Source organism: Myotis yumanensis, unplaced genomic scaffold (assembly GCF_028538775.1).
Source record: "Myotis yumanensis isolate MYYU_CA2020_CCGP unplaced genomic scaffold, mMyoYum1.0.hap1 SCAF_14, whole genome shotgun sequence".
In the NCBI taxonomy this organism is placed as follows: Eukaryota; Metazoa; Chordata; class Mammalia; order Chiroptera; family Vespertilionidae; genus Myotis; species Myotis yumanensis.
The window spans coordinates 18284317-18305425 of NW_027223765.1; the positions used below are offsets into that span (position 1 = coordinate 18284317).

Consider the following 21109-nt stretch of genomic DNA (forward strand, 5'->3'; position numbering starts at 1 on the left):
AAGGTCATTGAAAAGCAGAATCACAACTAGAAAGGTATCCTCCGTCCTCAATGTTGAGAATATTTAAATCTCAAAAGACAGGGAATTCTTCCTACCCTTTTGGGGACCTGTTATTTTTACGAGCAGGAAGTGCCACGCCGACTATTTCTGCCCTTTGAGATAGACGCACACCATGATGGCTCCACTAGAACACTGAGGACCTTCCCCGTGCTTTCTTGTTTGAGGCGCTGGTGATGGGATGTGGACTTGGTCATCTTTCATCACTTGCTTAGATTCTCCTGAGGCCGTTACTGGAAATCAGTGGTATGTGAAGGTCAAGGTCACCAGAGTCCGTCTTGACTGTCAGGTACGTGGGGAACGTGCCCACCGAAAGCATCTGGAGAGGTTCCGCGCTTCCTCCAAGACTGCCCTTCCCGCTACTACACACATGCCACCCAGTGTTGTTCTAAGTGGCCCTGATACTCTGGTGTCTGAAAAACCACCCCAGGGCAACCACTTCCCACTGTGAAGAGCAACTCACATGGCTGCTAGTGCACTGGCCAGCTGTCAAACACACTTTTAGACAGACTAACAATTAAGAAAGTTAATGTCAAAATTTTAACAGGCCCAACTGAGTGTAAAAACTAAAACCAGATCCATGAATTGGCTGTCCCTATTCATGCAGCGTTTCCAGATTCAGAAGGAATTTAACCTATTTCCCATCCACCACACACTTGTTTAGAGCTCAATGTTTCCTATTATACTGTAGAAAACGGGGGACAAAATACAACACAAATGTATGTAACAACCCACAGAATATGGTCAACATCGTGATCAACTCCCAAAGTAGGTTACAAAGTTTTTTCTCCTGGAAGCACCCCTTCTAAGCAGCCCCAAGAAGTGCTTAGCACAGAGAAGAGGGGAGGAGGTAATTTAGCGGAGGAAGTTTGGGGAATACTGCATCCCACTGAACACTACCTCAAAGGATTCACAATGCACATTCGCCCATCAGAGAACAGGACTGACATAAAGACACCTCAGTGACCCTGTTTATCCTGGCATTTCCCAATTTATTTAAACAAGAAGCCTATTTTCTTCCACCCAACATCACTTAGTATCCCCAGAAAAATGGTGGACGTTACTGCCTGGGAAACAAACACAGAGAATGTGTTCTATGTAACTGCCTTTACTTCCCCAGCATGGCCACAGCCGCTAGGAAAGGAAAGGGGGTCAGGAGTGGAGGCAGGTGCTGAGGCACCTTACCCCATTCATGGCCGAGACTGATTTTTTTTTTTTTTCCCGAGACTGATTCTTGACTAGATCAAGTCACTCCCTCCTCTCACCAACTCCTTCCCAGAAAGACTGCCTTATCAGTTATAGTGAGCCACTACCAGCTGGCATTGCAGAAAACAATCCTTGCTGGAATCTCTACAAACTCTAAAACCTTTTTAAAAATGTGCACCCTAGCCAGTTTTGCTCAGTGGACAGAGCGTCAGCCTGCGGACTGAAGGGTCCCGGGGTTCGATTCCCATCAAGGGCACATGCCCGGGTTGCAGGCTCAATTCCCAGTACAGGGTCTGCAGGAGGCAGCCAATGATTCTCTCTCATTATTGATGTTTCAATCTCTCTCCCCCTCTTCCTTCCTCTCTGAAATCAATAAAAATATATATTTAAAAGCTGTCAAACTGTTAAAAAAAAAAAAAAAGCTTTACACAGACATTCCCCTATGCTAAGTTAAAGATTTACATAAGAGATCCTGCTACGTTCAAGGAAAAGTGTAAGATAAATTATAAATGGTCTTACAAAAACATCAAGATAGAAAGATACCAAAAACCACACTTGGTTAGAAATAATATTTATTATCCCCTCCCCCCCATGTACAGATTACTTTTCAGAAACATGGAAGGTTTTACCCATGTCCTCATCAGTAACAGTTTGTAGAAAATAAACTTAATTCATATCTCGTCAACAATATATTTCTATCATTTTTTTAAACAATAGCCATTTTATTTTTCCATGTTAGTCCAAGAATAACTTCAAGTTTTGTTTCAGATCAAATCAAGATAATCTTTGCTTATAGGTCATTTCTTGACAGAACCCCTCCCCCCAACCCCTAAAAAAAATTCTATATCCTAAGTAATAAACTCTTCTTGTACATTCAGCAAACTTTATATTGGAAAGGAAAAAGAATAATTGAGATAGGTACTTACTCTCGTGCACAGTAATAAATCTAGCTGAGCTTCTACACCTTGCCTTGCAATGATGTTTACATAAAATAACTCATATCTTATCAAGTTACAATGGTAATTTCTTGAAATGTTGATATGAAAACTATACACTTAATCCTTCTAATTTTTTAATCTGTAATTAAACCATTGCCATAAGAAAAAGCTGCATTCCAAGAAGATGTTACCCATTTCCCTCAGCTATTTCTCTCTAAAAGCTTGAATCCTCTTCTCAGATCATATAAAGAGACACATTAAAAGCACAGGGGGAAAAAAAAAGTTTTAGCTTGCTAACATAATGCCCTTAAGTGTGCTGACATAATGCCCATATTTTAACTTTAAAATGTAAAAATCACGAGTTAAAGCATCACTTAATTCATACAGTACAGTATTAATTCATCAACAGTGTCCCACCGACTCAGAAGTTTCCTAAAACTCATAAGTTTCCTAAAACTAGTTTGTCTTCTCTGCATTTAGTAAGTTTATAACCAATGACCCAATCAAAGAATGTGCTTGTAATAGGCTGCTGGTTTAATTTTAGAATTAGAAGTTTCAATGTTGGGCTATTTTCAAATATAGAAATGCTATGAGTGGCACATGAATTATTAATTTTGTTTCCCATTACCTACAGGAAGAATTCATTCAAATAAAATTTTACAAGACAAAATGCAAATCTACATACCTATACATCGACATATACATGTAGATATTGAACCTAACTAAGGTTTTATAAGCAATACTAACACAGTTCTGGTTACACATTCCTAAAGACTTAGTAATTGTTTTAAAGATACATGTTATAAAGCCACTTATGCAAAAGGCAAAAATTAAGAATCAAGATGATCTTTGAGGTTTTCAGTATTATTTCAAAAAGCTGTTTCTATTCCCCATAGAAGAAAACTATGTATTTATCTCAGGGGGAAAAATTATAAAAAGATAATGCTATCATGTAAAGAATTCACAAAACTATACTGTATATCCCATAAGAGTCATACCTATTTAAGGTAAATCACAATTATGGTTTATATTGTATTATAGACATCACCATCACCTTTCCTCTTTAATAATGAGAGGGTTTAACTTTATTTTTAACTTACTTAACCAGTGCCACAGGAATTCAAGTACCCACAGCAACAAGTTAAACAAGATTACAAAATAAGGCATTCTGCTCACGTCATTAAAGTAACAGGCTGAGTATAGTAAAGTGGGCTCTTTTCATTTTTGAAAATTTATGTAATCCAAAAATTATATAGAAGGCAATCTTTATCTCCCCCCCCCCAAAAAAAAACAATTAGTTGCTATTTTCTAGGGAAACAGAAAAACACATAAAATCCTCAACTTTGGCTATTTCTCCTACTTCTATAAAAAGGTTGATCTTACCTATTTAATATAGCCCAAAAAAGGTGAATGAAATGTTTTTGACTATACCACTTCTAAACCTGTAAGTCACATACTAAATGATTTTCCTAATTATAGATTAAATCTAATTTGATAAAATCCCTGTAGTGTTTAGTGGGGGAAGAGTAGACTCAGAACACACTTGTGCACGCGCGCGCACACACACACCAACATATTAAACAACTTTCTTAAACATTGACTGGTTCTTCAGAATGAATCAAAATATTATTTATCATCAAGCTGCAGCATGTGTATAAGGGGCAGCAATGTTACCTTTTTTAGCTCAAGGTAAGAATCTGAATAAACTTTTAAACAACTATTCCCTTGAACCAAAACTTTTACCAAAGGTGAACTCTAAAGTACAGATTTTCTGAAATTTGGACTCGACTGCCTGTTGCATTTTTACATTAAGTGCTGCTTAAACAAAAATAGAGCATAAATTCAATATTCTACTGTCTAAACATTTAAAGCAATGGTTATGTCATCAATAGGTAAAATGCACCTAATTTGGGTCTTTTGACACCTCTTCTTTTAAGTTTATTGTATGATAAAGTTCTTCACAGTTTAAAATATTGTGAAGAAATATAGGTATAACCACATTCACATACATCTTATGTACACATACTATGTATCTGATGTACCCATAAATTTTGTGTGTATATGTGCCAGGATGATACCTCACACATATGCAAGAACCCTGAATAGATTGGTGTGGACTATGAAATCATTTCTAAGAAATGCTTACAAATCAGAAAAGAATATTATAATGAATAATTATACTAACAAAAATTTTACCTTATTTACATAGTGCCTATCTCCCAGGAGGTAAATATGCTTTATAGACATTTTTTTAGAATCTCTGTGAGGTGAGGCATTGGAAACATTGTCAATTCTCATTTCCCACAACCAACCAACCTGCCCAGGATCATACACTTTAACAGTGGCAGAGTAAAATAGACAGGGAAATCTCCTCACCTACAAAGTCTCCAATCACCAGATCCAATAGTCTTGTGGTAAAATCAAGTTTCCATCCTACAATAGAACCTCCACCACAAAGGATTAACTTTTAAGTCCTCATATACTTGGGACTGTGCGTTACATTTATACCACAGGGAGAGCAAAATGGTTTTTGGTTTTGGCAGATGAAAAAGTCTAACATTCAGTGTAACTATAATTCAGTGTAACTTCTCCAGTTAAGTGCGACACAGCTGATTGGTCTACCAGGGAAATGCGGTCAACGTCTAATCATAGCTGAAAAAAATTTCAATCCAAACAGCTACTGCATGACAAAGAGATGGCCTACAATCTTGTGTTTCTTAAAGGCCTTCCTATCTCCACATATGGTACAGTATACACATATAAATAAGCATTTTAGCACAAATGTACAGTTAATATGACTCAGTTCATGTTAAATAAATGAAGCCTTTAGGGGTGAACTTTAAAGGCCAAGAGTTCCTCAGAGTGCATGTTGTTTAAAGATCGAAGATCTGGCAACTTTAGAAGAAGTTTTGTAAAAATAGAGGCCTCATTTGGGTGGTTTTTCGTTATTAAGGTCCTTAGTGCACGGATGAGAGTTTCCTGCAAAGCCTCCACAGAGTTGACGTTTTCTATTCCAGATCGATCTAATGCAGAGTAAGGAATAGAGAAATAAGGAGAGGATATATTATCGACATTCAAATTACACATAATTCTTGTTCATCGATTGCATTAATGAATTCAAAACAAGATTTTATACATTGGAACACAGGCAAAAGATAACTGACAGTTTTTTAAATCCCAGTGGCAAATTTTTATAGCTATTCATTGTATTATAAAGATATGTATCACCTGGTACACTTAATACTTGAGGTTCTGATTTTTAAAAAATGAGATGCTACCTGCTCATTTTAACTGCTAATTGGCAAAACAAAATGAACAGTGCGGTTCAGAAATATAATTGCACCTCATATGGAATATACCCACATTTGCATGCTACCATGTGTGGTAGGCTGCCTCTAAAAGAGCCTCAGTGACCTCCTCGTCCTGGTATCCTTGTCCTTGTGTATCTATCCCTCTTCACTTAAGTGGGCTAAACTTCCTGACTCATCACTAATGAACAAAATATTAGATTACCAAAAAAACTGTAGCTTCCTTGTCCAGCTGGTGTGGCTCAGTGGTTGAGCGTCAACCCAGGAACCAAAAGGTCACCTGTTCAATTCCTGGTCAGGGCACATGCCTGGGTTGTGGGCTTGATCCCCAGTAGGGGTGCATGCAGGAGGCAACCGATGGATGATGTCTTTCTCTCATCGATGTTTCTATCTTTCTATCCCTCTCTCTACCCCTCTCTCTCTAAAAAAATAATCAAAATAAATTAAAAATAAATTATTTTAAATAAATTAATTAAATTTAAAAATTTTTTTTTAAATGTACCTTCTATCTTAGGCACTCACAAAGCCAGATGCCACGCTGGGAGCTGCCCTACGGAGTGGCCCAGTGCAAAGGAACAGAGGTTGGTCTCCAGCCAACAGCCAGCAAGGAACAGAGGCACTCAGTCCAACATCGTGCAAGGATCTGAATCCTGCCAACAACCCTGTGAATAAGCCTGGAAGCAGACGCTTCCTTGTAGAGCCTTCATATGAGATCGCAGCCCTGCCCAGAGCTGGCTACAACCTCCTAAGAAACCTGGAGCCAGAGCACACATCTAAGCCACACCATACCCCTAACCCTCAGAAACTGTGGGAAATAAATGTACACATCTTTAAGCCACTAAGTTTTAGAGTCACTTGTTGTACAGTAATAGATAGCTAATATACTATGCAACTTTAATGCCTATATTAACCTGCATGCATTTTCATTAAGCAAACTGTTTATTAAGCTCATCATACCAATAATAAATAAGTGGTTTAATAAACTAGCAATAAAAGGAAGTATCTTTTAAAACAAAAGTATCTTAAAATTAGCCAAACCTATGTTGTTTGCCCATTGACTTTTTTCATCATCGAGGGCTATTTCTTCCCTTTACAATAGGAGGCAGTAGTGTGCAAGAAATAGTCAATGGCTCCAGTATAGGGAGTTCTAATTAATAAGAAAAACACTTCTCCAAGGAAACAAAATTCTCTGGTCATTTATACCCTTTTTCATTTTTTACAAGGAGATTAAGGAAGTCTTCCATTGTAACTGATAGCTTCAAAAGCCATTTGCAATACAAATACTTAGAACAAGGACTAATATTTAATAATAGTAAAGGAAAAACAGTTTAACTCTAAATGCAGAAAAAATAATGAAAATATTTTTAATAAACTTGGATTATTATCAATACTATGCACTAATTCTTTTTTTTAAATATATTTTATTGATTTTTTACAGAGAGGAAGGGAGAGGGATAGAGAGTTAGAAACATCGATGAGAGAGAAATATCGATCAGCCGCCTCCTGCATACCCCCTACTGGGGATGTGCCCACAACCAAGGTATATGCCCTTGACCGGAATCGAATCCGGGACCCTTCAGTCCGCAGGCCGACGCTCTATCCACTGAGCCAAACCGGTTATGGCTGCACTAATTCTTATAGAAAAAGAAACAAATTGGTGACTACCGATTTGAACTATACGGTAATTCTTAAGAAAAAACACACAAATGAATGTTGACTATTTATTTGGGGGGTGTCATAATTTGTCAGACAAAATTGTTCAATGAATAAAAGACCTCTTTTCTCTTGACATTTGATGTTGGCCATACAATCCATAAGGGTCATCTTTGCAAAATTAACTCAAGTTTTTAACAATGCTTCTACAAGTTACCGCTGCCTTTAATATCCAACTAACTGTTTTCTTTAACATCCTTGCAATTTATTAATTCATTCACCAAACTCTAATTGAATGTAGGTGGTTACTGCGATAGGTGCTAAAGAATTAGCAGTGGACATAACCCAAAATTCCTTCCTTTACAGAGCTCATATTTTGGCAGAAAAAAGTAACTGGTTTGCATTATATCATCAGTAACTTAAAATACCAACAACAGGAAAAGAATGAAAGTGATCCCCACAAGCAAAATAATCTCGATGGGCAAAGAAAGAAACAAACAGTAAGTGGGGAAGGATGTTTGAGTATAGGAAGTGGTTGTCTTCTGGTGAATGTTTTGTGTTTGGATCACCTATGCTTCTCTATACAACTCAGAACTTCATGGAAATGGATGCCTACAACTAATGATGTAAATCATATTACGTTTTTCTAAAACCTCAATTTCTAAAACCATGTTTTCATGATTAAGAGGCCAAAGAACCTAACTACAAATCTAGCTAGATCGTAAAACAATAACCCTCTAGAAACTGTAACAGAATATACAGCCTAAAGTGGAAATTCATCTTCTAAATGATGCACTAAATCCTACACTATGCAGTTTAACTCTGACACATCCAACGTCTACTTCCTTGGCTGCTGCTGCTTCCCTCCCCAAGCCTGTACTCCTCACCAAATCTCCTCTTTATGCACATTCTCTTCCCACAGGATGGAAGTTAAATTCCTTCAACAAAAACCTCTTATGAGGACAACTAAAATCTGTATGAGCCTTGGTCTCATACCTACATGCCGGTCCCTAATCTTCAACTGAAAGAGACTGGTGCCATTTCACACAATCTGGTTCAATTTCCAGCCCCGTCAAGGAGTGTGGGAGGCAACTGGTCTACTATATGTCTCTCTCAATTGATGTTTCTATCTCTCTCTCTATCTCTATCTCTCTATCTCTATCTCTATCACTTTCTTCTCCCTCTCCTCCTTCCCTCCGTTCCATTCTCTCTCTAAAAAAAAAAAAAAAATCAAAGGAAAAATATCCTCGGGTGAGAATTTATATTTAAATGTGGGCATGTTGAAATTATAAATAAAACCAATACAGTAACTGAAAAAGTAAAATTTGTAAAAATTGAGAGGAAAAGTGAGAGGATACTTTTACTTATCAGTTATAGCTAGTAAATAAAAAGAGGTATAAGCATAGCATTTAGAGTTGGGTGGGCAACCATCAGACAATCAAAATGAAAGATGGTTAGAAATATAGTTCTCTGAAGAACAGGCTCGGAGTAGCAAAAGGAAGAAGAGAATTTTCATTTAATACTCTTCGGTAGTTCCTGAATTTTATTTTCTTGTCTAGATAATGCTTTAACAATAACATCAGTCCTTTATAAGTGGTAAAGATTTAAATTTGACATGAATACTATCATATATTTAAGTGAAAACATATTATTTTAAAATGCACGGAATTGTGCATGTAAGTGTGTTTCTTGTATATCTTCATATATAAACATAAGAAAAACAAGAATGCATATATTCTTTTCTAAAGTTTTCCACTTAATAGGTCCAACTTCTTTTTTTTAATATATTTTATTGATTTTTTTTTTACAGAGAGGAAGGGAGAGGGACAGAGAATTAGAAACATCGATAAGAGAGAAACATCGACCAGCTGCCTCTTGCACACTCCCTACTGGGGATGTACCCGCAACCAAGGTACATGCCCTTGACCAGAATCGAACCTGGGACCCTTGAGTCCGCAGGCTGACGCTCTATCCACTGAGCCAAACGGGTTAGGGCTAGATCCAACATTTTTTACATAACATATATCAATAAGCAAGCAAGTGGATAAATGCAGAGAGAGCAGAATGGATAGCAAGAGACTCCTAATGTTATCTTTTTGGTAGTGATATTATCACCCTTATTTCATCCTTACTATTTTCAATTTTTCAAAGGACTCAGATTATTCTTATGGGCAAGAAACAGAACGAGGCTTTTTCAAAAGGAGATTAAAACAAAATAAAAACTATGGTCCTGGTGGAAAATACAAATGACGGTAGTAGCAGAGTTCCTAGCACAGAGCTCTGCCTCATCCCCTGCCTTCATTTCTTCCTCAAGTTTCTCTGGATATAGTAGTCCTCCTTCTCCACCGCCTCTGCCACAACCTGTTTCAGAAGTGCTCATTCCACTGCCTCAGACCTAGAGTTATTTCAACAGCCTCTCCACCTGACTCTCCAGCTCTAATGACTCGCCTGTCTAATCCACCCAGATAACAATGCAGAAGTAATGTTAAAGCATCACTTTGTTCATGCATGATCGTTCCTCTACCTAAGAAGTTACACTGACTTTCTGTTGTCCCAGTTACTTACAGCTTCTCTACTTAGTTCTCACAGCTGTTATTCCACAACCTCGTTAACTGCTACCTTCTCTCCAGTTGGTCATTATATTCTAGGTGTGGCACAGTTTTGAACCAGCTTGCTTACCTGCAGATACCAGAACAACTGCTGTAAACAAACTCATCTCTTCATCGCTAAGCTGGAGAGCGTTCAGCTTCTCACTAAACTCAAACATAGAATTCAGCAGATCCCCGGCTCCCATTGAGTGCAAGTCATCCACACTATACTTCTTTCCACTTAAAAAGGTGACTGTACGCTCCTTTGCATCAAATAATGAAGCAAACCGTACCATTAAAACCTGGAAAAAGAAAAAAAGATTCAGGTATATTTGAAGAAGTTCAATACCAGTGCTAAGAAATACCTCAGTATTCAAGTCAGTTAAAAACATTCTACATATAAAAAAGCTGTAAAGGAAAAACTGAGTTTATTTTACCCAGAATCATTTCCTTAAGGCAAATTCTCTACCAAAGCAGTAAAAATTCCAAGGAGATTTTTTTTTTTCCTAGCAACCAGTAGCAAAATACTTAAGTCCTGTGATACTCTATCAATAGAGATTCTGAAATGCAAATACAAAATTAAAGCAAGCAATAATGCCAAGAAATTTGAAACTGGGCCTTGGCCAAAGGCATTAAAGAAACTCTTTAAGTTATCAAGTACATCTCACAGTCTCTAGGCTCTGAATAAAAAAGCAATATTTCAATGCAGTAACACTTGGAAATATCAAAACATCAAATGCAGCCAAGGCATATGCAACAGATGAACTCTAATTAGACCATTTCAAGAAATCATAGCCCAAAGAGACAATATACAAAGACAACTATTACAGTAAAAGTGGTCTACACACCAAGTTAGAATCAAAATCCGAACCAAACCAGACAACCATTGCTTACCCACAGCACGCCGTCCACTATACTAAATGGTGACATCTGTCACATACTTCCCTCATCATCAGCGGAACACTGACCACCTTCTCTTTGCAATGCTCCCAAGCAAAGACTTGTTTTACCCAAGACAATCCAAAAGAGGGCGAGCCTTCTATGAAGATGGTGCTACCTAGCACTTGGAGTGCGGGAAACGAGTTAAGTCGGCTCGCGTGAATTGCGCGTACTCCGCGGGAGCCGTCTTAACTCGGTTCATATAGATTTGCGGTGGAGTGCGGGAAACGTGTAAACTCGGGCGATTGTAACTGCGTATTACCAAATATTTGTTTGTTTGCCGTTCACAAAGATACCTACCTGCGTATGCGAACCGTTTCATACCCATTGGGGTAATAGGTATCATAAAAATCCCTGATTTTGCGCGGGAAACCTAAATAATTGCCCGCGCCATCTTATATTTTGGCGGGAAATTCACCCGACACCGTAGTGCTAGAATACAGCAATCCCAAGGCAACTCACACCGCGGAAAGAACCCAAGACATGAAATTGGGGGTTTGTGTTCCAGCCCTGTGTTACGAATTTACTGGTAGTCCAAGAAAAGTCTCTTCACCTCTCTGGGCTGTAGTTACTTAACTTCAAAAATGGTTGAATTGATATGTAATACTTTAATCAATTTTTTAAAAAGGTGAATTGATCACTGACACACCTTGTGGCTTTAAATCTTAAGTGTAATGTTTTCCTTTAAACTGAAAATCCTAACCTATAGGTGTTATTTTTTAATAAACCATAGATATTTCATTCATGAACAAGGCTTCTTTCTTCTCTGTTCTAGTCCAGGTGCCCCAGAAAATAGAGCCTAAGGTAAAAGTTTATATGGGGTGTGCACTGGCACATGTGAAAACAAAAGTAAGGAAAAAGGAAATGGAATAGGGAAGCAAAGAGAGCAGATATTAGCAACATTTACTGCGCTAGCCACCACTTATTAAGAAAAACTAAGAGCCAAAAAAAAAAAGGAAAGAAAAACTAAGAGCTCAATCATGTGGGACTTTTATGGAGAAATGGCTCCCTACTCCCACGAATCAAAGATTTCACCCACCAGACATCAACTTCCCACCTCCCACCTCCCACCCTGCATTTCAGAATAATGCACAAGTGAGCTCCAATCAAGTCCTGAGACTTCTCATACCTCAGAGCAATAGGGAAGCCATGGAGCAGACCCATGAGAGTCACCTAGGCACCTAAGCACAAGAGGCACTGTCTGTGTCCTACTAAACTTGCCAACCGTGGCTGCCTCAAGCCCAGGCAGAAGGCATCGCACAAGAGAAGCTGGAGTAGAAAAAGTAGCCATGGATTCTGGAGTGAGATGAGGCCAAGAAAATCTGAGCTGGCACGGAAGAGATGTCTGATACATCCACCAAATACAGGGTGGGGCAAAAGTAGGTTTACCGTTGTTTGTGTGGAAAATGCAGCAATAAATAATAATGCAAGAATAAATTCTTGTATTTTTCATACTCACAACTGTAAACCTACTGTTGCCCCACCCCGTATTCTACAATCTCCTAAAAGAAAAGACCACAATCTAGTTACCCTTCATATTCTGTAGTCAACGCCAGGCTAGGCTTTCAGTAGGTGTCCATCACTCTACAGATCCCACCAAGTCCATGTCTAAAAGCAATCCTAGAACCTGGATTTTGTATGCTGGAAATACAGATCATTCATATTTTAAGTCCTAAGAATTGCATTTACCTAGCTAGCCTCTCTCCCAAGATCCTGAAATGGTCATCCTTTTGTTGGTAGTTTCGGCCTCTGGACTACAAATACTCATTTAGAAAAGAAGTAAAATGCATGGAAATAAAATACTACGTGCCGTGTATCCATACTCAAGATTAACAAAATCTACCTCAAAAGTCCCAGCCTTTAAAAGATTGACTTGGTCATGCTGAGAGAGGTCTCTGAATCCAGGAATACGCTTTGCAAATTCCACCACTTCTTTCACTGCCGGGGTGAAGCTCATTGAAAATTCTTCCCAGATTTCATGCCCTGATTTATGAGGATCCACATATGGAGACTTACTCATTGGACAAACCTAAGATGCACAAAACAGAAAAACTCTTTAATTGTGAGAGGTGGTAAAGAAATTTCAGAAGTAGCATCTCCATCATTGGAAACACCAACATGAAAATAACCTTCAGGTGCTACTGATAACACTTTCTCTTTTGGAAACTCTGCCTTTTGACAAAAAGCCTCACAGCAACCTATTTAAATAGCAATTAACTTGTTACCACGCAAGAGGCAGCCTACACAAAAAATGAGCTCAGTAACAAGCTATTTCAAAAACCCATTGCACAGGTTGAAGGGTTCATTTTGTAGCACTGCTGCCACCTTATGCTGGCTTTATGGTTTAAAAAATAATCACACATATTTACTTCTGAATCCTATTAGTTATGGCAGATATTACAATTTCTTAGATGAGAAAATGAGACTCTAAGATGTTTAGTGACTTACCAAATAAAGCTAAAAGTCACAGGCCTAGAACTCAAGCTCATAGTTACTATTTCAAAACTCACTTTTTTCTAAATGGTCACAATTACAATGTTGTGATTTTAAAGAGGAAAATATAGTGAGATGCCTCACTTTTTTAAAAAGATCACTAATCAAAAACAAAAATAAAAAATAAAAAGATCACTAATCACCTATTTTTATAAACGATGATGTAAGCACTGACCTCCACTTAGTCAATAGGAAACAATGACTGGAGTACAAGGTGCAACTTCTAAATGAGGATTGGGAAGGAAAAAATAGGAAGCTAAAGGCATAAAATCACTAAAAAGATTAGGAAGCATGTGCTGTAATCTCTATTTGTAAAATCATCCTTTAAATTTTCACTAAATCCATGAGATCCAGGAATGAAATGATTCTGTAACCATGATTTTTTTCCCTCCATAAGGTAGCCACTAATTCTAATAATACATAAGGTCACATTTCAGATCAATGGGATCAAATACTTGCAAGTGACCAAAAATTCTAACATAAGGATTGAGGTAAGTCAACTATTTTGAAAATACAAAGAGAAGGCTTTAATTACCTGGCTGTGGGAAATACCAAGCACTATCAAAGGACCTCGTGATTTAAACTGGAAATGGTGCAGTACTGATGCTTTTGATGAAATTTTGGCTGAATATAAACACTGTACTTTCATGTAGACTGTTGTATTTGATGAAAAAAACTTGAATGATATGAATAACATTAACTCATCTCATAGGATGAAGTCTGAGAAAATCCTAAGAAGCTGCCTATTAAATTAAAATATTCCTAAATTCTAACACAATAAAACTTCCATGTTCTATATCCAAAGACCTATTTGCATTATGATGGTTAAAGAAAACTCCACAGAAATCAAGAAATTACTGCCCTTAAAGAGAAAATCCCAAAGCTAGTATGGTAGTGATTAATCAGAATGCTTAAATTTTGAAAGGGCTTTCTAAGAATTAAAGGACCAATTCTACGTGATCCATGTTTTACCTAAAATCCTAATCCCAATCATAGTATCAATCAAATCACATGCTTGTACCTGTGTGTAAAATTAGGTAATTCAACAAATGATGTCTATTAAAAGCATCTGACCTAAAATATTGCCCAAAACTGATTCTGTAAAACTCAGGTTTTGACACCCCCCTCCCACCCTTGAAGCAGGTATATCCCCCACATAGAAGAAAACCTTCAAAGCTTTCCTTAATACGAGGTGAGCAAAAAAAAAAATTGATTTCACTATACCAGATGCATTCTCCCTCCATTGTTGCACAGGTAACTATTCTTGTTCTCATTCTGAGAAAATCCATCTATCGAAACTCTATCACATACTCTTTGAGTATAAGCATTGGAGACGTTCATACAATGTCCATTTGCAATACAAATGGCATGCCCATTTGGGTAGTGCATTATGTTCCTCCCCTTATACTGTCCATTGAGATTCTGCTGGCTCTCACTACAAGGAAAATGGCTGCTAAGCCCATTGCCACAATGGTCATGATTTAAATTATACTGCTCCAAGTTCTTGGGAATCCGTTCTCTCTGGGGCTGCATGGTCTCTGCTGAGTTTTCTCGCTGCTCTTGATTATACAAAAAGGTATCCTTGTGGGCTCTGGTCACCATGCCAATCACTTCCTCCTTTGCAAAATCAGAAGAGGGAGGAGAAGAGCTTTTGATGCTTTCTTGCTCCAGCTGGGGCTTGGGTCGCAGCTGTTCCTGGGCTGGTAAGGCTGTCTGTTCATGGTCTACTAATGTGTCATTTTGCAAATGACCACTGAACTGGCTGTTCATCATGCTCTTCATCGCACTCTGCATTTCAATTAGCATCCTCTGTTTTTCACGCTTAGGAATACGACCAAACCGAACAGCTATTGAAGAAAAAGATATTTAACATCTATATTCTAAATAAGACCTGTTTATAAAGAAAAATAACACAAAATTATCTTTGTTAGCTATGACCTCTAGCCATATAAGAAAAGAGTATCTACATGTCTCCGACACAAATTATTCTAAACTTACTGGCTGTACCACAGGAAGTGGGAGGGAGAAAATTTTCCATTGTTCTCCCAAAACAAAACTAAGGAGAAGATCTATCTCTTGGATAATTTATAAGCACAAATCTAGAAATGAAACTTTAAATTAACTAATGAAAATCAGAGCCTGAAGCAGACCAGCACGACTACACAGCACCTTATTAATAAGGCTGCAGGCTCTGCTCCTAGGAAGGAATTCAATACTTACATCCATTAACACTAATGGAACCTAGTAGGCACAATCACTCCCTGAATATCTGACTTTTCTCAATTCATTTTCATAACCTTATTCTCAATATCCAACAAGACCCAATGTTAAGTGACCTGTTCTTTCCTTTACTGGCTTCTTTAAAAATAAAATCTTAAAAAAATAAACAACAACAAAAAACACACGGTCAATAGAAATGTAGTTATTGAAAAATCAACTTGCTGGATTTTTATTAAAATCAATGAAACAAATAAAAATGAAATCATTCATCCTCCATTATTTTAGAGACTAGTCTTAGAATGTGCCTGTCTCCAACATTCCTATCCTAGAGGGAAAGGAAAAAAAAGCTTCTGTCTAGTCTTTTTATACAAAGATAATAAAAACTTAATATACCACCCAGTAAGAAAGCCTTACTAATCTAAGTGTATCTCTGACATTATCAAACAAACAATTCCATAGTGTTTCACATTCTACACCTCTACTCCCTCTCCCCTTCACAAATGATAGACATTTTTATTCTTTTGGGGCAATCACAGTATCTATCAACTTTGGATTACTATTTCTAGTGCTATAAAAAATTTTTCAGGCAATTAAAAATCCCGAACATCAAATTGCTGGAAATCTCTTATTCAAGAAGCTCCTCATTGCAATATGTATTTCTATGTCAGTAAGAGTAACCTAATGGACTGTTTAAATGCCCCTCCCCTAGATAAATGAGGTTCATTCTTAGCAATTCTTAATTAACTCTACTAAACTAATCCCTAATGTTTCTTTAAATTTTGCATCTCCTTTCAATGTACTCAGAATCTGTACCCTAAAAACACATTATCATCTCAGGGCTGAGAGAGTGGTAGAGATAATGCGCATAACGAGAAATGAGTTGATCAGCAATGCTGATATTATGGAGAAAGAGCCACGGATTCCTATATCAAGAATTCCAATTTGGCTCAGTGGATAGTGTCGGCCTGTGGACTAAAAGGGTCCTGGATTCGGTTCTGGTCAAGTGCACATGCCTGGGTTGCAGGCTCGTTGCATGCAGGAGGCAACCAGTTAATGATTCTTTCTCATTATTGATGTTGCTATCTCTCTCTCCCTCTCCCTTCCTCTCTGAAATCAATAAAACTACGTTTAAAAAAAGAAAAATTAAATCTTTTTTTGGGGGGGAAGAAGTATTGAAATTGTATGGGGGAGGGGGATCTTTTTACAAGAACCAACAAAATAAAAGAAGTGAACCCTAGCCAATTTGGCTCAGTGGGTAGAGTATCGGCCTGCAGACTGAAGCATCCCAGGTTCGATTCAGTCAAGGGCACATGCCTGGGTTGCAGGCTCGATCCCCAGTAGGGGGCGTGCAGGAGGCAGCTGATCAATGATTCTCTCTCATCGTTGATGTTTCTCTCTCCCTCCCTCTCCCTTCCTCTCTGAAATCAATAAAAATATATATATATTTTAAAAAAGAAAGAAAAGAAGTGAGCTAAAGCTGTTCCTGGAATGTTGATGCTAAAATTTGACTTTAATGAATTTGGCATCCTACAAGGCATTAAAATGTGTTTTCTAAAATCTGCTTCACCCTAAGCATGAGAGGGCCACTGGTAACTGGTTTATAGCTCTGGTTTATGCTGAGGAATAAAAGCCAGCCCCTGTGCTCTAAGAAAGAACGCTCTATAAACTGGGAACATACCATCTCTCGACATTCCAACAGACAGACACTTTTTAAAGCGACACTGCTGACATCTGTTCCTATTCATTCTCATAATAGAACAGTTTTCATTCTTCAGGCACTTCTTGTACTGGATGTTTTGCTGAATGCTTCTCCGAAAGAAACCCTAAGAACAAAGGAAGATGCACCCATTCATTTAAAAACACCCAGATGAAGTCCTTATAAGTAGCCTCCTCCAATCCCTAACCATCCATTACTAGCCACACCTGAGATATAATTTTGGCTTAGACCCAAGGGAAATATAATCTCGACCCATGGGATTTGCCTGCATTCTTACCAGTACCAATAAGTACCTATATCTACTAGCTGAACAAAACCCTCTTCCCTTTCTTCCTTTTTGCAGACTCTTGCTGCTTTCCAAGCACCCCTTCTACTACACTTTCCCGTTACCAGCCCCTGCCTGCAGCCACATTTCGCAGCCCATACTTTAATCACATATAAATTCCAAAACTCTTGAAATAGGGCTTATTTTCAAAGAGTTAACAGAAAAATATGTTCCATAGCTATAGTAATCCCCGCACTGGAACGAAGGATTATGTTAGTAAAGCTTGGTCTTCCCTAGATCATTACCTGCTGACACCTACAAGGCCTGCTTATATGTGCCAGATGTTCTTGGTTGCTTGCCAGCAACAGGTAAGTGTCACACCAGAGACCAGCTAATGATCCAGGAAAAGAGTTCCCAGCTAGATGGCTATAGATTACTGCCTTCACTAAACAAATAAAGTAAGTGCATGTGCTGTGACAGGTATTCAAAGATCCCTAGCTTAATAGTTCCAAGGAGAACGGAAAAGTCAAGAACAAATTACCGAAAGTAACTTGAACTGCAGTTTCCTTGAATATCATAACTAACCACACATTTCATGAATCTTATTAGTACTTGTGGGATACGGCATTTTTAGACTTTATTACTGTGGTACTATACTTGGACACTACAATATCTGAGCTAGACACACCTTTAAGAGAGTATGGAGCAGTTATGTGTAAGTATCAAGAATACAAAAATTGCCGAAACCGGTTTGGCTCAGTGGATAGAGCGTCGGCCTGCGGACTGAGGGGTCCCGGGTTCGATTCCGGTCAAGGGCATGTACCTGGGTTGCGGGCACATCCCCAGTGGGAGATGTGCAGGAGGCAGCTGGTCGATGTTTCTCTCTCATCGATGTTTCTAACTTTCTATCTCTCTCCCTTCCTCTCTGTAAAAAATCAATAAAATATATTTAAAAAAAAAAAAAAAAGAATACAAAAATTAGACTTATTGGCTTGTACTTTTGTTTCTCTAGCCCCATAATTACTTCACATTTTCGAGGGAAAACAAACAAAAAAAAACAGTGTTTAAATAATTTTTAAAACAGTGGAAAATTGTTGCATCTATATAAAATACTGACCAGCTTGTTAAGTGACCTGACCACTAAGAATTAGCAAAACCACAATTCATTAAGAGCCACCCTAGAAAATATTTCTTCTTTCATCATGTATATTCATTATCTTGCTCACCCAACGTGTCCTGCCAAACTGGATTCCTGCTTCTGGCCTTCAGTCAGAGAAGAGCAGGAGCACCTGCCTTGGCCAAGTTAATTCTGACACTCAGGAGAAAGGATTGTGCCAGATTTAAAAAGACAAAGAGAGATTCCCTGGATGTAAGTACAGACTATCTCCCTTGGAATTATATGATGGACACTCCAAGAAATATTCAACTAAACTTACAAATATAACAAACTTTTCCAAGAATTTAATTTATATCCAAGTTTCTTTTACTCACTTGGCATTACTTCCAAAGACATCACATTTTTATAAGTGTCTAGGAATTATTCCCAACTCCTAGTACCTGACATGTAAGAATGATAATGTATCTGATAAGACCTATTCAAAGTTTGGTCTAAACCAAGTTCCAATAAAGCAAGTCTGTTTTGCTCCCTGCTGTTTCCCTATCACCTAGAACAGCAGTTGGTGCATTAATAAATAAGCATTTGTGCACATAGTTTCATACCATAATTAAATTTGAGGGAGACAGAAAATTTATTTTGATCAAAATCTTTTAAGAAGTACTTTTACTGAATTAAAAACCTATTTCTCAAAACAAGTTATGTTTATAACTACATAAAACGCTTAAGAGGTAAAGAAGAGCAATGAGTTCTCTCCTCCTCCCAGATTATCAACTGTGAAAACTAGCAAACCAAACTCCAACTTGTTTAATTCCAGAATCAGTAGCTTAAAGAGACCAAAGCATGCTTTTACCTTGCAGCCTTCACAAGCATGAACTCCATAGTGGAATCCCGACGCCACGTCCCCACAGACTTTACACAGAAGAACCATGCCACTAAATTCTAAGGCACAAGCAGAAACAAAAGTAAAGACAGGAGAAGATTTTCAACTGTTTGCTTTTTTTCCAATTGAATATTTTATTTTGTTCAACTTGTGTTTTAAATAGATACAAATGTACTTTTATCATGTAAAAGAAAATTCCTTACACCAAATTAACAAATCAAAAGACATCATGGTTTTCTTTGAAACTCAGTTTATGGGACCAAAAATATTTCAGAAAGCTGATTTTGCCCTTTCCTGATGATTTTAAACATACTCGGAAATTTTGTAAATCTAAAGTTACTTTACACCAGATATGCAACCAGAACTAAGAAAACCGTTCTCCTGGATAAGAATGGAGAAATCAATCAATAAAAAAAAAAAAGGAAACGATGTCTTCACAGGCTGCTGTCCATGCACTAGATAGATCCTATTCCTTCCTGATCTTCTCTTATACCAGCCCATCTTACCTCCACACTCACTCAGGGGTCCAAATTCCACTACTCATTCAGTTATCCCAAATCCTGCTTTATTTCCAAATCCCAATGTTCCTAGTTCCAACTTAATTAAAGGAAACCCCCTTCCCATAACGAGTAAGTATTCTGTTCTAGACACCAGATTCAGTACTAGGAGCCCAGAAGAAAGGTAGTAACTGTGAAAATGTGGCAAAAGGGGAAACTAACTATAGAGGATACATGGTCAGGCACAGTATATAACCCCATCTCTCTGAGGCAAGGATCAGTTATGACAACTGCTTGAGGCTGTAACTTTAAAAACCATCACTGATTTCTTACCTAACTACTGAACTAGTATTACTCAGAAAGGAGTGAAAATCATATTCCCAAATATAATGGTTCCCCCAAATGAAGAATTGATAAAGTAAGCCCCACCTGCAATTAAGGGCACCAACCTTTAGAAAAATAAAGACACTTACTTGTCACTCCACTATGACTCTTTGTCATGCCAGGTGCACTTGACTTGCTTGTTTTCATAGAACAATCTATTCGATCATTTTTCAGAATGCCTTCAATACTGGAGAGATCACCACTTTTGGGATTACCATTGTTATCAGAATTAGAGCTATTTGGAGAAGATGGAACAGAAGAGAAGGAGGACTGGAAACTGTTATCAGATCCCTCACTGTGACAAGAGGCAGGGCTAGAGGCTGAGCTGGAAGAACTGATGTAGGCAATCACACCTCCTAGAAAAAAAGAGAAATCAGATAATTAGATACATGATATATATTTTCTATTTTTATAAATCTGAACAGTAAAGTCACTAACTTTAGAAATTGGTTACTGATTAAATGTCAGCTTATCCCCAAAAGGAAAAATAACTGGCTTCCTTATTTCCTACTATAATTCCTGCTTCCACAAAGTTCAAAGCTGATATAATTCCCACCGACTTAAAAAGTGAGAAGGCTCTCACGAGGGATTATTCTGAGCACGTGCAGATCCAGATTTTCCATTTTCCAACTTTTCCTAAAATGAATGAAAAACCTTCCTGAGTGACTCCATAACTTAAACAAATTGTTTTGGCCATGAAGAAATCTGGTGCTGATGCTCTGTCTCCTTCATTACACCTTGATATGACACAATTCTAGAAACAAGAGTTCATCATTTGCCTCCCCCATCACTTGGCTAAAACACAGGTTAATCAAGAACAGTTGTAACATCTGGAATTCTAGATAAG

At 37.8% G+C, this 21109-nt stretch overlaps 1 protein-coding gene across 1 annotated transcript in view; it reads right to left on the reverse strand.

Moving 5' to 3' along the window:
* Positions 1-1818: 1818 nt before the first annotated feature.
* NR1D2 (nuclear receptor subfamily 1 group D member 2) overlaps positions 1819-21109 on the reverse strand; it is a 28480-nt gene continuing 9189 nt past the window's right edge. Inside the window, exons 2-8 of the mRNA XM_070433323.1 lie at positions 20352-20618; positions 19352-19440; positions 17081-17225; positions 14407-15029; positions 12533-12718; positions 9842-10052; positions 1819-5224 (exon numbers count right to left, since the gene is read on the reverse strand). Of these exons, the coding sequence (XP_070289424.1) occupies positions 5028-5224; positions 9842-10052; positions 12533-12718; positions 14407-15029; positions 17081-17225; positions 19352-19440; positions 20352-20618 (1718 nt within the window). The 3' untranslated portion in view covers positions 1819-5027. The remainder of the gene's footprint in view (positions 5225-9841; positions 10053-12532; positions 12719-14406; positions 15030-17080; positions 17226-19351; positions 19441-20351; positions 20619-21109) is intronic.